This window comes from Thunnus thynnus, chromosome 11 (genome assembly GCF_963924715.1).
Source record: "Thunnus thynnus chromosome 11, fThuThy2.1, whole genome shotgun sequence".
Classification (NCBI taxonomy): domain Eukaryota; kingdom Metazoa; phylum Chordata; class Actinopteri; order Scombriformes; family Scombridae; genus Thunnus; species Thunnus thynnus.
This window is the reverse complement of record NC_089527.1, coordinates 2,506,677-2,524,451: the sequence shown is the minus strand read 5'-3', so window position 1 is coordinate 2,524,451 and position 17,775 is coordinate 2,506,677. Positions and strand designations below refer to the sequence as shown.

The 17,775-nt window shown below is 39.6% G+C and overlaps 1 protein-coding gene across 3 annotated transcripts in view; it reads left to right on the top strand.

Annotated features, from left to right (window-relative positions):
* Positions 1-17,775, top strand: part of ccdc141 (coiled-coil domain containing 141) — a 64,585-nt gene that overhangs the window by 39,548 nt on the left and 7,262 nt on the right. For all 3 annotated transcript variants that reach the window (XM_067602786.1, XM_067602785.1, XM_067602787.1), the window contains exons 19-25: positions 9,288-9,428; positions 11,014-11,202; positions 11,360-11,543; positions 13,754-13,866; positions 15,023-15,205; positions 16,367-16,536; positions 17,208-17,493. In XM_067602786.1, coding sequence (XP_067458887.1) covers positions 9,288-9,428; positions 11,014-11,202; positions 11,360-11,543; positions 13,754-13,866; positions 15,023-15,205; positions 16,367-16,536; positions 17,208-17,493 — 1,266 coding nt within the window. The remainder of the gene's footprint in view (positions 1-9,287; positions 9,429-11,013; positions 11,203-11,359; positions 11,544-13,753; positions 13,867-15,022; positions 15,206-16,366; positions 16,537-17,207; positions 17,494-17,775) is intronic.

Sequence of the window (17,775 nt, the reverse complement as noted above, 5' to 3'; positions counted from 1 at the left end):
TGATGATAGCCATAAAAATCATATGACTCAGAATGATGCTGCCTCATCAACAAGTACACCTAAGGAAGTTCATAAAAAGGGTTTATAATCTATTTCCTTGGTCAAACCTGGAAATTCTTCATATATGCTGAACTGTAAACAAACTTTAATGTTCAGATGACCTGCTGATCTCTGACTAAAAGTTTTGATTAAAAAAATCTCACTTACTTAATTAGAATTAATTAAGTGTATTAATTAAACACTGTGTCTATTTTCCCTATAATTAGTACCAAATTAGTTAGTTCCACAAAACTTCCTTCAAAATTACCACATTTTTTCATCAACATCTAAAGTTTTAAACAAATGTACAAGTGAGGTTCCCTCATTGATGATGTATTTGACATTTGAACACTAAGCGAAACCTCTTGATAAAATTTTAGATAGTTTAGAATTTCAAGTATACTTGTTACTCTAAATGTATTGATACAGTAGTTTTATTTTTTTGTTTGTTTGTAAAACAAACATTTCTACCCGCCTTGACTTAGATAACTCTGACATGAGGTAGCCACTCTCTGTTTTATCAGAGTCTAAATATAACTGAAGTTAACAGGATACATTTAGATTTCATTGGAGTCCTTCAGCTCACTGCAGGAGTCAGTCCCTCCACTACATCATAAACCAGTTTCCACTTTTTTACAGTGATTCTTTGCTGTTGTCAGAGCAAAATTAGAAGCAGAGTTTTGTTGGATCAGTAAACACAAAATAAGTACCTTCATGTTTCTGGACCTCATCAACTGCTGAATGTTGACGTTAGAGTTTAAGTGTATTCAGCTGCAGTTCCTTTTAATGTCCACTAGATGCTGCTAAAAAAAAGTCTTTAGAGTTTAAAGTTATTATACAAAGTTATTTCAACTGTTCAGATAACCATTGCATCTGTCTAACCTTCTGTTTGTTTGTTTGTTGTCCACAAACACATTAGCATTGGAGCTGTGTGCATCTCCCCCCTCTCTCTTTTCTCCCTCTCTCTCCTTATGTTCTCTTTTTTCTCATGTGTCTCTTTGTGTGCTTTATTTCAGTAATTGGTCTTTCTTGGTCTGTTCTGTACACACAACATCTATTACATGTCTGTCTGTCCTGAGAGAGGGATCCCTTCTCTGTTGCTCTTCCTGAAGTTTCTTCTTTTCCCTGTTAAAGTTTTTTTAGGTAGTTTTTCCTAATTTGAATTTGAAGGATCTAAGGACAGAGGATGTTCTATTACTGTACAGATTTTAAACCTCCCTGAGGCAAGTGTGTGATATGACTTGACTTGACTTGTGGCCATGTGATCAGATAGATGAATCACACTGACTTACTTTCATGCTGGAGGGTATTTAGCCTGTCTCATAAAGGATTTTAAAGGATTATCCATTAAATATTATTTCTACTGTATATTGGTATGGTCACACACTGACAGTGTATCATTCACATAAAAGTTGAGTGTGTACTGACCCAAACTACATGATGCTTTTAAAAATCTTCTTTGTGACAAACTTCAAGAGACAACTCATCTGTTTGTGTGTAGCATTGAGTCTGTGATGTCCTCCCCAGCTGCTCCTGTAGATTTAAGTGTGTTGGTGGCACGCAGCACCAGGTGCATTATGGGAAATACCGGATGGCTGAGTCGGTCTGTATTTCTGTTCGGTCCAGCTGACTCTCTCTCTCTCTTTTTGTCTCCCACTCTACCTCCCTCCTCCTCTCTCAGTCCTTCAACAGCTGCTGCTCTGCTGTTCAGTGACACAGCAGACTGAACCATTTACACCACTGAAACCAGTAAATTGTTAAACTAGTGAAACCTTCACATTATATAATTTCATAGATTGGTCTAAAGAAGGTGTAAGGATAGTAGGCTAACTACCTTAGCTGGTAAGCTAACAGCTAGCCAACTGGAAGGAAAAGGACAAGAAATTTAAGCAGTTTAGAGTCCTGTCTCATAACTGTGTGCAGATTATTCCTCTGAATAAAAGTGGACAGTGCAACACACCTAACATCGTATCTACACAGAAAATGTTTCAGCCATGTTTTTCCGTCGCCCATTTCACACGTGTCTGTATATTTAGTCCAAATGCAGGTGTGATTGACGGTTGTATGACCTGCTGCTCTCCCCGGCTCTGAGACTCACACTGAGTCGGACTATTGTCACAATATCTCACTAAGTTTAATGTGACTTGATTACAATACCTGCCTTGTTAGCACAATTTAGCTAAAGTAACTAATGTTAGCCCAAGTGTGCGGCACTTGGTCTTCCCAGTATGCTAACGTTAGCTTGGGTCCGAGGCAGTGGGGCATGTTTCCAGAGCGTGAAAGGCAACACCCTGCACTCCTTATTTGTAAGGTCCTGGCTCCAAACAGAAAAGATGGCACCAACCATAAGCTGCAACTCTGGGCTTCAAACCTGCTCCAATAAAACCAACGGGTGACATCACACCTCATTATGTCCATCTTTATATACAGTCAATGGTCCTGACTAGGCTATCCTCTGTGATCTCTGACTGCTTCATCTTTACATTATTGGTGCAGACATGAATTACTATGTTGCTGAAACTATTGGTATTGTGTGCCTGGGTTCCCTGATTCTCCCTGCGTGATGCCAGCACCTTCAGATTAGCCTCTTAACTTGCTGATAAATTAGTGATTCTCTTTCCAAGTATTCTGTTCAACACTGGGTTCACAGATGTGCAAATGCTGACATATTTACTTTAATATAATGTGTCATGTCCATGCCAGTGGAGCCCCAGGCCTTGTTGATGAGGCCAGCTGCCAACGGGAAAGAAACTATTCTTGTGGCATGAGGTTTGATTCTATGTATAAAATGGTATGAATGGAAACTAGGTACTGACGGTTTTATGGGTACATTCCCAAGGTGTATCAAAATCTACAAATCACACCTATGATTTATATGTAAAAATACCCCAGTTTTGATGTGTAAATTTATCATCTTTCACCTCAGGCTTGATGTTGTTGTGAATCCTACACAGAGCCGTTTAACAAAATCATCTGAGAAGAATTACAGGGTCAAGAGTTTGGGATTGGTCATACCCATGGAAGTGACTGAGGTCTCAAATCCCATATCATAGCAGCACAGCGCCCTTGCAGACTTGGCATGATGGTGGTGAGCACTTACGGCCCACTCTTTCTTTCTTGAACTTTTTTGATGGTGTTATGGGAAGCCCTCAATGACAAGATGGTGAAAACATTCCAGCTGGAGGGAGTGCAAGTATGGCTTAACTGTCACTTCAGAGGCAAGCTGGGAAAATCCTGTAATGGGACACCACCACTAAGTTTACCATGAACACTCAGATGAGGAATGAGCTCGATGGTAAAGGGAAGAAGTGAGAAGCAGCATGAGTGTAACTTTTGTTGACTTGTTTGTGAGACACTACCGATTCAAGCCGAAGATAATCTACATGAATTTGTTGCTGAAAGGTGATGAAGTATTTATAAAATAAAGCAGGACTGTTTCTTTTTTTGTTCACTGGTGGGTTGGTGACTCTGACCATGGAAACATGCAGGGTATTTTTGGCTCTCATTAAGGATCCCCAGAGATGTTTCATCACAGAGTCCGCTAGCTGGATTCTGAAAGATATTTGAGGAAAGTTTGTGCACAAAGTGCTCACTGTGGGTATGGTAAAGGGGGCATTCCATGGTACTTCATATTATAATTGTATGAGGTGCCATAGGGTACTCTAGGTCATTTAATAATACTTAACATTCTTGGTACTTCATTGCACTATATTAACCTACTTACAAATTATCTCTTGTGGATATTACAACGTATAGGATGCATTGTGGTCTTCTGGGGTACTCCGTGGTACTCTGAGTAACCTTTCTGGGGATCTTCTAGTCCTGAAAGGTAATTCGTGGTTATTTCTTAGTGGCACTTCCTAGTACATGCTAATAGTGCTGGTAATCTCTGTACCTTTTTAGAATTTTGTGATCCAAACACTTTTCCAACCCAGATTCTGCCAGATGGTTCAGGATTTGAACCAACAACCTTGTAGGGTACTTAATGATTCTAAGGGATCGTTCATGATAATTGCTATACTTCCTGGGACTCAATGGTAATGTCTCTGAGGTACATGATGGCCCTTGGGCATAGCACATTAAACATTGTGGCTTTTTGGCATTCTCTGGTACTTCACTGTTACTCTTTGTGATATTTCCTGGTACATTGTAGTAGTTGTGGGTAATCATCTGTGTAAGTTTTATTTTAGTGCTTGCTCAATCCAAGTTTTCTCATATGGTTCAACAACCCTCTGGGGTACTTCATGATACTCTGGGATAGTTCATGATACATTGTGTTATTTCCTGGTGTTCTATGGTAATCTCTTTGCAGCACTTTCTGGCTCTCAGGGGTAGTTTATTGCACTTCAAGGTCATCTAGGGTACTTTATGGTTACTTCATGCTACTCTGGGGTAGTTTTACATTACTTCAGGCTAGTCTTTTTGAGATACTTCATGGCACCCTGGAATAGTTTGCAATAGTTAAAGGAACTTTATAGTAATCTTCTTGTTGTACTTCTTGGTTAATTCTGGTGGGTGATCCTCTATGTGGCTTTTGCTGTTTTTGTGCTCCAAACAGTTGTTCAACCCGCAGATGGTTATGTAGTTTGGACCAACAACTTTCTGGTGTAATTCATGGTTCTGTGAGATAGTTCATGATACTCTGAGGCACTTCCTAGTACTCCACAGTAATTTCTTTGGGATAGTTCATGGTCCTCAGGGGTAATTCATTGCAATTCAATTCTTCTGGGATATTTACTGGAGACCTCAAGGTACTCTGGGGTAGTTCACTGTAATTAATCTTTTGGGAGTAATTCATTTACTCTTGAGGTACATCATGGTACTCCTGGGATAGATCATTCTTGGTTTTGTATGGCAGTGGTGGAAGAACACAGATCCTTTACTTAAGTAAAAGTACCAATACAGCAATGTAAAAATACTCCATTACAAGTAAAAGTACTGCATGAAAAATCCTACTTAAATAAAAGTACATCCATATAATACAAGTATTAGCAGCAAAATGTAGAGTAAAAGTACTCGTTCAGTCCCTCTGACTGATATAATATTATATATGAAATCATCTATGTTTCATGTGGAGCTCTCAACTTAATTATTGCTACATATGGATGGTTAACTTCTTTATATATCTTCACATATCTTCATAGGCTGTGCACCATGAGTAGTTACTGTCTCCTCAAAGTGACGCTAGAGAGAATGAGGACGTCCTGTTCAGTGAATTAAAGGAAAATTGGTGTGGCCATTATGGTTCTATGTGTCCTGCTAACTTTGGGGAGAAACCCACAAAAAGACATTTATCGAACAAAACAACGGTCATCGGGGCAAGCTGCTGACTGAACCACTGACTCCTACAACTTTCCAAATAAACATGATTTTTACATGAATCACTTCAAAAGTTTGTTGGTGAGTCTGAACAAAAGTGAACACAGAAACTAGCTGCCTGTCGCAGCCATTATCGCTAACTGCATAGAGAGCTATATCCGGGACAACATGGTAACCGAACCACCCAAATATTCATACACGTACACTGGTTTGTTATGAGGCTGGATTTCACTGCAGTTAGACTGTAAGGAAACAAAAAAAAAAACTTAAGCGCAATGATGACTGGCCAACTGCACTTATTTGAGCTGACTGAAAAGAGATAAAACAACTGAAAGAAGAAAAATGAAGAATGAAGGCGGAAAGGAAACAGGACCATCAGGAAAGACAAGTAACAACAGGCAGTGTTCCTGCAGTCACTGCTCTCCTCTTCTGCCAACTAAATCGGAAAACTTTTGCTGCAGAGTGGGACCTGTTGCTGTCAGACTTGGAAAATCTACAGGCATCCACGGATTAGAGTAATCCCAGCTGTGTAACTGCTACAAATGGATTTGAATGGATTTTCATCAACATTGTTGTCCTGGAGACTGTTTCACCTCCACAGAATCAACTGTATGAAAAAAGTGAGGCCGGCTGGACCAAACGTTCAGCTCCACACGGTAAGACAAATGTGATTTCTAACTGTGTGAGGAATTACAGTGTGTAAGTCTCTATTGTCCAGCAGCATCATCCGTGAAAACTGTGTAGTGTGTATCTTGTCATTTTATCTTTGCAGTTTGGAAACTTGCAAGCACGAACCGAACAACCAACATGCAAGCTGACTTGAATATAGATCTCTATGCGGTTAGCCATAATCGCTGCTACAGGTGGCTAGTTAATGTGTTTACTGTCATTCAGGCTCAGAAACAGACATTTGAAACTTTTCATATAAAAATCATTTGGAAAGATGAAGGAGTGTCAGCAGCTTGCCGACGTACGTCTCTTTGTGGGTTTCCCCCAAATCTCTATAACGGAGCTTGAGGGAGCAATGACGCATTTACAGGAAATACATCAGGTTGAACCGTAATTTTCCTTTAAATCCCTCCATCCTCATGTCTCTTCCTCCCATCACAATCTCGCCTCCTCGCTGGGAGGAGCTAAGACATGAGGAAGAGACGTGAGTGAAGCAAGCAAGGAGATATGATAGCCAAACAGCAAACACCCCCTGATTTTAATTCATGACTTTCTGGGATCTTTTTGCTAATGGTCTCAGCTTTAGTTTGTGGTACTCCATGGTAAATTCATCATATTACTTCTGGTACATCCTGGTAGTCTCGGGTTATCTTCTGTGTAACCTTTGTTATTTCAGAGCCCCTTACTCTCAACCCAGGTTTCCTCAGAAGATTCAGAATTTCTCCACAGCAACCTTACAACTGCCCCCCTCCACCTCAGTGTTCGAAAAACAGTCTGACATCCTCAGCCTCTGATTTCAACATCTTCATCTGTTCACTTGACACAATTAATGGACTACACTGTGTCTCTCAGTCTTAATTTCTCTCTCTCAGCTGTCCTCAGCTGACAGATCAGCCATCTGTTCCTCCCGTCAGAGACAGAAATGCCCTGCTGGATTTAGACCCCCTGCTCCAAAAATAGTCTCATAAAATCCCTGTCTACATCCAGTTACATCAACACAGAGTTGACCAAAATCCATGAATGATAAGATGAAATATCTTTACCCTCTGGTAAACTTGCCTTCAATATTATTCTTTATTAGAGACAGCTGACCTCTCTGTTTTTTCTTTTTTCCTCACAGTTTAGGGCACCAAGAACTTTGACAGGGAATGGAATTCAAATATAATAATAAATACAAACACATATATAATCATAAGCACTTCTCTATTATATACTTTTGGAACAAAACCTCTAATACAAACCCTATTATAGCCCATTATGAGAAATTAAAAGTATTACAGGCAGTTGAAAAATCTCCAAGATCAAAAGAATATGAACATTTAGATTAATTGATTTTCATCAGCCAAAATCATTAAACCAATCTAATAATGATTATTGTTTTAGTCAGTTTTTAAGTATAATAGCAGGAGTTATTGCTTGCTACAGCTTAAAAATGCAAAGATGATCTTTGCTTCATATCACTATGAAATTAATACTATGTAAAAAAAAAAAATCTTAAAGGGGCACCCCAGTGATTTAGTGTTGCACTTCCAAAGTTGGACTTGTGAGAGACAGATTTAAAAAAAGAAAAAGAAAAAACAAACAAACAGACTTTAGAGCTTAGTATGGTCAAACTCCATAACGATGTCTCCTATATTTCCCATAATGCAACTCAATAGTGTCTTTCATTAGACCTTCCCTTCCTGGTAAATGCCCAGGTCTTTCAACTCCACACAACCATTCTGTAACACAGGATTTTGGGATTTTGTTAAAACACACGGGATACATCCCAGTTCCCTTATTTTATCGTTCCTCGCTCCTCGACCCTGGAAGTTGTTCCAGTCCACCATCATGAGAGTCGTCCCAAACCGCTTATTTCTGCTCTGAGGAGCGAGGATAGACGAGTACTGGCCGACACACCCCCTTATTGGAAATCGGTTATTGATTGGATGCTGCAGCTGATCAGACTGATCTGATACATCACAACATCACTGCAGTTTGAAGTAGAGGACAAATAACAGATTCAACTCAAGTGTGTTGCTCACAAGTTTAATATTTTATTTGTTTTCTGATTCATCATCTAGTTAAAAACAGGATCTGTGTTAATTATGACAAAAGAGCCGTAAACAACTTTTATTCACTCATTAGAAAGATTTTTCTTTTCATGATCTGTTATTTAACCTTTATCACTGATAATAATATATTCAGGGAGAACAAGAGTCTGTTCAGCCAGAGACATATTTTTATTCTTTATCATCATTTATTCAGTCACATGTCAGGCTGAAAGGTATAAACTATAGTTCGATGTGAGATATATTTACATAATTTCCACTTTCTGTATATTTTTGGGGCTCATTAATAATTTTCTACAGTTTATAGACTGACACAGATGAAAATAAAATAAAGGCGTTCTGCCTGCAGAAATGTTAATATGCATCTGAGCAGGACTGATCTGTCCACAGAATGAATACAGTGTTCAGGTTTTCATTCATGTGCAGGTGTTTGTCAAACACACAGAGAGATAACGCTGCTGCTCTTGCAGTGGTGATTGCGTCTTTATTAGTATTTAGACAGTGAACATACAGTATGTGCAGATACAAACTCCATCAAAAGTCTACAGCTGTTAAAGCTGACTGACAGCTGATCAGCTGCTGCCGTCATCAGAAACGGACTTCACTTCAGATGACGCTTCAGAGGAGAGAACATCTCATTTCTCTAAAAACATATTTCCTCGTTACCTCTCTCCTCTCATCTTAGTGGGAGGGACTAAGACACAAGGAAAAGACATGAATGAGGGAAACGTGGATGCAGTCAAGGGAATTGGCATGCACCCGTAGTCTCCAAGCCCAAGCCCAAATTTAGATATCTTACAGATATTTTCTGTTACAGAAGGCATTAAAAAACCGCTTTCATAGGCTGGATGGTACTACCTGTGACTAGTAAAGTGCCCCTTTAAGACGAAATTCCGATTTTTAAGAAAATCTGATTGGCCTTTGCCAATACGTTGATATTTTATAGACAATTAGGTCATTAAGGAAAAGCAATCCACAGACTCACTTGTTGGAGTGCCTTGTTACCTGATTGGTTACTGCCCATGCCACATAACTGCTGCGCCCCATGCATGTCATGCCCATTTCTCCCCTTGTCTCCTTTCTATTACTTCACTATCTTCACTCTCGAATAAAGGCAAAATCCCAAAAAATAATATTAAAAAATAAACATTTTTAACTGCTTTAGCTGATGGACTCAGATGACTGATTTTTGGATGCTTAATTTTTCAGCTTCGTGACTCCTTTAAGGAGCTGAAGAAGCGCTTCAGCAACCTCAAGTTTAACTACCTAAAGAGAAACGACAGGACCAGGAACGCGAAGGCCGTGAGGAACCAGCTGCAACAGGTGGAGGCGTACGAGGAGAAGCTGCAGGTACGTCCAACTCATTGTTTTCTCCTTTAATAACAAACTTCCAAACAGAAGGAATATCTGCACTGAGCCGAACACATCCTGATCTGAACCTGTGATGTGGACATGGAGTGCTTTTCCATTCAACAACAGAACGGTTAAAGTATCCCCAGTTTTAGCCTCTCATGCATCATCAGTATGCTTAAAAGAGTACTGCACAGATTTAGCATTGCACTCCGGTAGCAACGGCAGACTCATGATGAACATTTCAGTTTCAAAAAGGGTGAAAATCGATGCAGCAGACCCAGACATATCATCTTTTTTAGTCCATGCATTCTTCTTCCTTGTCAAAATCTGGCACCTACATTACCCATAATGCAACTCAACTACCAACAGAAACTGTGGTTTGTTATAGACCAGACTGGCACATACGGATACATGGCCGCGCCACTTTTTTGGGGGATAGAAAACCACAGATCCTATAGATGTCAATGCAATTTGACGTGTTTAGCTGAGAATTTTGAGATGTTTGTATGCATTCATTTTGTGTTAAACAAACCTCTGTTTTACAGATATGTCAGGTAATTATTTTGCCATCTTGCCTGAACCAGAGCTTTTTCACAATGCCTTAATATTTCGGTTGATCGGTCAGCCATCATGCCCCTTCAGCTTCCCTCCGACCAAGAGGATCAATGACCCGACACAGTGTCCATCACTAACATGATATTAAAGTTTAGTGCTAAGTCTTCACTAGTAAAGACTAGTTATGTTACTTTGTAAGTTATAAAAGAGTGACATTACCAGTTATAAAGTGTTTCCCACATGCACATATATGGGAAGACACTGGGTCCCATAGCTTCCCCTCCTTATCTTGTCTCTGGATAGCTTGAAGCCATAAAGCCTCCCTTTTTTTTTTTCCAGGAAGGATGGGGAACCGGTGATCTGGATTCATATGTCTATTTGTTTAACAACCTGCTACACAACAGCTTTTCGGCATTTTCCTGTCATGTGAAGGCATGATTCTTTCCCCCAAAAGGGGTCGCAGCCTTGGCGCTTGGTGCTTGATGACATGATGCCGGTCTGGACTATACTAGTAGTGGCTAATGTAGCCTGGAGCTGTTAGCTTCCAGCAGAGATGAGGCGCTACAGAGGTCTGGTGACCTCACTTCTTTCTTACTCCACACCCCCAGATGTTTTTACTTTTCAAACATGTAGTCTTCAGCCCCAACCCACGCTGACTCTCAGCTCCGTCTGGAGACACAAAAGGCTTTATACTACTTCTGTGCACTAGTACTCCCCAGCACCAACACAAAACAATTAGTTCCCCTTTTAAGTCCACATTTAAGTCCCAGAGTTCAGCATCCCACGGTGTCATTTAACAACACTTTGTCTGGTGAAGTCAGAAGAGCCACATCACCCACCAAAAGCAGAGATGGAGTCACCCCCTGCCCCCCGACTGTGCCAGGAGATATATCATATGTCAGCGTCCATATGTCAGTAGTAACATGTGATAAAATAAATAGCTTGAATTCCACCTTCTGACTTAAACAGAAGTCTCAGCAAACTTGTTCTGACTGTATGTTGAAGTCCACCATGTCTGATCCTGCAGGCACTCAGGAAGCGTCTGCAGGGTGTGACGGCCCGGCTGGGGTCAGAGATTAAGGATGGAGGCGTGGTCCGGGAGGCAGAGGATGCCATCAACGAGCTGCAGAGACAGATGAGAGAGTTTGAGCAAAGTGTCGGTGAACACCGAAAAACGCTGGACATGACCTGCAGACTGCAGCAAGCCATGGAAGAGGTGATTGGTTACTTTTTTTATTTAATTTCATCATATTTTTTATGACCACGTGAAATTATTTCTTATATAATTTGAAGTTTGTAGTCAGTTCAATCCATGATAGAGTTGTTCAACTGTTTATACATCTGTATAAATATATAAAATGATGCATTAACAGTATCAGTTCTGGTGTGAGGATGCCAGTGCGACCATCGCTCGTGTCGGGAAGTTTTCCTCCGAGTGTCGCAGCACAGAAGCCATCTCTGTCCTCCACCGGCAGTTTGAGAAGTTCGTCTGGCCGACGGTTCCTCAGCAGGAGGAGAGGATCAGTCAGATCACTGAGCTGGCTGTCAGACTGCACGGTGAGTAACAATACAGCAGAAAAAAAAAGAAGAGAAGCTGCTTTGATTCTGAAAGGCAGCTATCCCTGAAAGCTGTGTGATCTCAACAGAATCCTCTGATCATTCTAAATACATGAACGTTAGACAATCACCACATAACGATCAAGACAATTTTGTATCAAATTGTTGCAGAAAAAGGTACCAGAGCAAAAACTCTCTCTTGAAAATAAAAAGGGAGTCAGAGGTCCAAGCAGCAAAGTGTTCTTTAATGCCGGCAAAAAAGGGGAGCAAGTAGCACTTTTACAAAGAACCAAATCGCTCCAAAGGTTTTTTCTTTGGGGCATTGTTTTTATGTCCTTGGGTCGGCTTAGGTCACACCTTATCATCCACCCTCCCTAATTTTTGACCAATTATTATGTATCTTTTATCTCCGTCACTCGTTGTTGGTCAAAACTCTTCAAAACAGTTTTTGAGGTGTTTGAGGATATGTACTGGCATATTCAATTCTACCTGATTATATCCAATTTTTATATATAAGTATTGGGAATCATTTTACACCATTATTGCCAAGTTGTCTTCTGGCCTTTTATTTTTTTTATAAGTTATTCTAGTCATTTTACACCCTTATTTCTTGATCTCCTCCAGAGAGTATTTTTTTAAAAGGTGTAGACTTTAGCAGACCCAAGCAAAGTGACATGTAATACAAACACACTCAAATTTCTCCAGTGTATGATTATGATTCTTCTACTGTGCCTCTATACGTACATTGTGATTAAATATGGTTCATGAGATTATAACTACACCAATACAAATTGTATCACACTAGTCCTTATTGCTTATAAACTTATAAAATCAATCTGCATAGCTTAATATTGTCTTTAAGCACACCAATGACTTTTAATGAAAATGCACCACAACAATTATCACACATTGTGAACTTTGTTTGACATAACTGTTTATCGTAATTTCCTTCATAATTCTGAGAAATTTCCATCCACCGATCACACTTCGCCTCATGTAAGAATATTTTCATATTCTCTCAAACCTCACTAACTTTTCTCTGAGGTTTGTTCGCACAAGTGTTCCAATAAACTCTCTCAACTCACAAACTCTTTGTAAATCTCATCCTAATGATTTCATCATTAAATGTCCATATAAGTCGACCTGTTCTGCTCCATTTGTGGGCGAGTTTCATTCACAAAAATGTTCCCAAAGAGTGAAAAGTGGAATCAGAAACCAGCAGTCACATTTGTCAGTGTCAGTAGTCGTATTAGAGGAGCTGAAACAATTAGAAAATATGATTCCATCAGAGCAGCAGCTGCACTGTGACAGAAATAAAGAGGGAACGCTTTGACATGAAGTTAGATGCTAAAAAAACATCTTTCTAAAGCAAAGTGCTCCATCACAGAGATATTAGAGGAGAGAATATTACAGCCTACAGTAGCTGATGTTACACTTTCACCTGCAACACAACATGATGCTGCACAGAGAGCTGCACCTACACCGAGCAGCTGTTTACTACTACTGACAGAAACATCTGCACATCAGGAAATTGGCAGCAAGGATGATCATCATATGAGTTTATTTGCTATGTATTTTATTTTTGTCGATTTGAGTATCACATTTAAACTCATTCAAAGTCAAATTCAAGACATTATAATTCTAAGTCAAACAAGTGTTTCTCCCCTTGTGAAGAAGGTCAGGCTGTCTGTCCATGACTCATACGACAGCTCTGAGCTGGTGAATTCTGTTCGTAGTTCAGAGAAAATTCTAAGTATGAGAAAATTAACGAAATGTTCTTAAATCACTCGTACACGCCTCTTAAGAATGAATCTGTTCATCCGAGTGACTCTTCAGTGTGTTTAAATCAATGTAATATATAGACAGTCAGGATGGTGCCTCAGATCGCCGCCTCGGTTGTTCGCTCTCTCATGCTTTCACTGTTTTTGTTTATTTGTTCTGCCAGTTTTTGTTCAGCTTGTAGTCTTTGTGTATCTTTCTGAAGATTCCTGTGTGTAAGCACATAGACAGCTGCTAAAAACTGGAGTCAAACTCCTTGTGTGCATAAACATACTTGGCCAATAAAGATGATTCTGATTCTGATAAGACGAGCACAAACATGAAGGTTGTCAGAAAATCTAAAATGGTGGAAAATGTGTTATAGTGACTTTACGGGTTCTGTGAAAATAGTAGTGTGTAAGAGTGTGTGTGTGTGTGTGTGTGTGTTTCAGGTGTGGAGGAGGGACGGCGGTACATAGAGAAGACAGTCAGAAAACACTCAGAGATGGTGGAATCCATCAGAGAGCTGAGTGACGGGCTGTTGGAGCTGGAGGCCAAACTGAAGGTAACACAATACAAAACACACACACACTGGTACACGTTTACCTCACAAGCAGAACTAGATCAGGGCCCATATTTCAGTCCTAACAGGCCAAAAATTCTCAATGTGGTCCGACTTTTAGTCCTAGAAGTAAAACATTTTATCAGCTGTGTTAATGAAATGAATCCTATCTGTGCTGATATTCAAGTGAGACACAATCTGTTTGATGGGAGATGTTTTTAGAACAACAATAAGCTCATTAATAGATACCATTTTGATGAAAATGGAATATTTTTTTGCACTGACTTTGTGTGGGTACAGAGGAGAGCACACGCTGTCTCTGCAGAAACCGAGGTCCTCATAACTATACAAAAATGCAGCTGCGCAAAAGTAATAACTCTGCCAGAACTATTTCAGCAGCAATAAATAAAATGTATCTCTCTTACAGAGTCTCTCAATGATAATGAGAGCAAACTAAAACTTATTGAACAAAATCATATCCCAATGGCTTGATATCACCTGCATAATGAAGGTTATCCTAACAGGTCAGATTTAATATAGGGTCTTATATCTTATTTATTAATTTCCAACTTTCATGTTTGACAGATATGTTCACATGGTTACGGTGTTTTTCCCAGCACTTGGTGGCATTGCAGAAATACATTTCCAAGTTATTGGAGACATAAAGTAGAAGAATGTTTTCAATGAGGAGGTGTTGTGTGTACAATTCTGCACACACACGCAAGATGCAGCGATATTATAGGCAGTGTAAAACAATTGGTTGGTTCGACGGATCTGATAATAATAATAATAATAATAATAATTTCAGACAACTTAGTCATCGTAGCTGCTATTTTAATTTGTATATACATTCATATTTTAAGCCTTGCAAGTGACTTGCCAGCGTTGACTGAATCAAGTGTCTAAATGGTGCCTTGGTAAATATAATTGTGAGATTAAATCGATTCATTTAATGTTGTGTCATATTTTTTAATACATGAACTCCTGGTCAAAGTCAGTATTGATGCTTCACAGTATTTTTTGTGCTTTTAGGTTCACTTTCAGTGTTACTCTGAGACGCTTGATAGATACAAGTCCTAGTGCACAAACTACACAACCACACTCTCTTGAGTGAGTATGTTTATGTATCTGCATGCTGGTGTCATTTTGGTGTTTTCAGCTGGAGAATCTCAAACAGCAGCAGAACGTTGAAGAGAAGGAAATAAAGGAAGAAACGCAGCGAAGGAGCGAGAATGAGACAGAAGAGAAAGATGAAGAGAAAGAGAAGGAGTTGAAAGAAGACAGAAAGATGAAAAAGAAGGAACAGAAAGATAATCGCAGCACACAGGAGGCCGCTGACATGGTAAAAAATATCACAGCAACATTTACTGAAGGCAAACAGAGAAGATTTAAAATTTTTTTTTTTTTTTAACATTTTAGGGATTATTGTTTGAAACATAACAAACTATTCCAGTAATCCAGTTCAATGTACAAGTCTACATTTTCACATTGAAGTCAGTGTCTTTTTTAAAGCTATAATATGTAACTACTCTGCATTAAAATGTCTTAAATCAACTAGATTTATGTTATATACTTAATTGAGTTGTGTACTTACATTATCCCAAATGTTTCCAACAATTTTAAAACCCAGAGAAATCCAAGAATTTCATTTGGTCGCCTGTCAATGGCATCATATCCATCCTCTACCAAAGAGAAGATGCATGCATCAGTTTTGTGGTTGCATTCGCTGCAGTGGCATCTATCAAAGAGTATAGACACAAAATAATACGTCTCCGTTGTGGTTGTTCAACAGAAACTGTCATAAATTGATTTTTATTCAGTTTTAAGCCACATTTTTATGATAAACTTTTTTTTTTTTTAGATCTTGGTCGCTTTTAACTGTATCTTTTAACCAGATGAAGGATTTTACTCATCAGACGTCTGGATCTTAAGTTATCAGAGAAACAAGCTCAGCAGACGTTAGCAGCAGCTCGGCTAGCAGCCCCTCCTGGACGTCCTCTTTCCACCAAACAGTGTCGGAGAAATATTGATTTTTAACATGGAATTGCTTTATTCAGTGTTTTTTTTTTTTATTTTTTTACCAGTTTTAATCCCAGTGTAAGTTTGTTTTGGAGAGAAGGAGAGATCTGTGGATAATTCAGCTCCTGGTAAAGACCTGCTGAATGTCTACATCTTAAGTTGTCAGAGAAACAAACTGAGCAAACGTCAACAGCAGCTTGGCTCATAGCCCCTACCAGACATCCTGTTTTGTGAATTTTTACGTGAAACTGCTTTATTTAGACTTCACACTCTATTCGCTCTCCGTCCTTTGTTATTGCTTTGATTGAGAGATCCCTAGCAGCAGAAATTACATATTGTGTGTTTAATTATTTTAACAGTAATTGTTTGGGTCACGGAGCATACAGAACCGAGGAAGTTGCTTACCAAACCGAACATCCTCTACCGAACAGTTTGAATACACCTACTGTTACACACCTAAATGTAATCTGTTCTGTGCTTCCAGTATGAGCTGAAGGAGACAGGTCACACTCCCGAACTGACCACTGAGCATGATGGGAAGGAGGTGCCTGTGAAGAGGCAAACTGCAACCAATAGAAAGCCTCCGTTACAGAAAAGTCGCAGCCAGGAGGCAGACAAACAGACGGACACACAGACAGTCATCTCAGAGAGCAGGTAGAGTTTTCAGTAAAATTTCAGAAAATTTGTTTGAATTCGACCAAATGACATTTCCTCTAGCGCCACCTACAAGACAGAATTGTCCCACAGCAAATGTCATTGTACACCAATGTCATTTGCTGTGGATATTCATAGTCCCAAGAGGTTGAACCCTGTTCATTTTCCATTCCGTGGATTCTGCTTCCTCCTGTCCTCACTCCTTTGTCCTTAGAATCTACCATCTAGGGAACTTTAATATCTGTTGTCAATTTAAAAGCCATCTATCTGATAGTTGTTGAGGTATTTCAGTCTAGACCAAAGTGGTGGACCAACATTGTCACCCTTAAAGCCACACCACTAGCATGGCTAAAAACGCAGAAGCCATATGGTGTATATATATATATATATATATATGGGGCCATGGTGCATATTGTCAAACATTGCGATCGGATTTCTACAGCGTAATTGCCACACATACGGTCTTGCCTCTGGGACAAGCTGAGATGTGAAGAAGAGCCACGACTGAAGGAAAAAAGCAGGCATGTTAGCCAAATGGAAAGCACTCTTGGCAACTTTGTAGCTCATCCTCACACCAAAAAGGCCTGTGGTTTTCTTCTTGTCTATATCAAACCCTGAACTGTATAAAGTAAAAGTAAATAAAAAGGTTTATTGTATCATCTCTCCTTCAGCCAAAGACAGGGGTTCACCTCCTCCTCTGCAGAGGAGCGTCATACATCCTCCTACTGTTCCACGCACACCTTCAGCCTCTGCCGGTCCCCAGTGGGAGCCAGCCGGCGGGTCCACGCCGTCCAAAGCCAATTACAGCTTTCCACCACTGATCCCCAAGTCACACCCCCATCTGTGAATGGCCCATTGTTTGCTGACATCCAGCAGGAGTTTCAGAGGAAAGAGACGCAAGAAACAGGACAGCAGACGACCTCTCTGTCCCGTGAATCAAACACAACACCACTGCAGGTTAGTGAGCAAAAGGTTAGCTTCACATATGTTGTCCGCCAGTGGCCAATTTTAGCTCGTTTATTATGTTCCATGTACATGCTGCCCCTGGGCCATATATTAATTCTGTAACAACTTTTAAATGACCTCTTCTTTGTTTTTAATCTGTTTTGGTTTTATTTTTCTGTATGCAGCCTATTGGTTTACTGTTAAATTCTGTGTTCTACTCATTATTTTTTCTTATTTTATTTTTTTTATCTTATTATCTATTATCTTATCTTATTTTTATTTTTATTGTTTGTA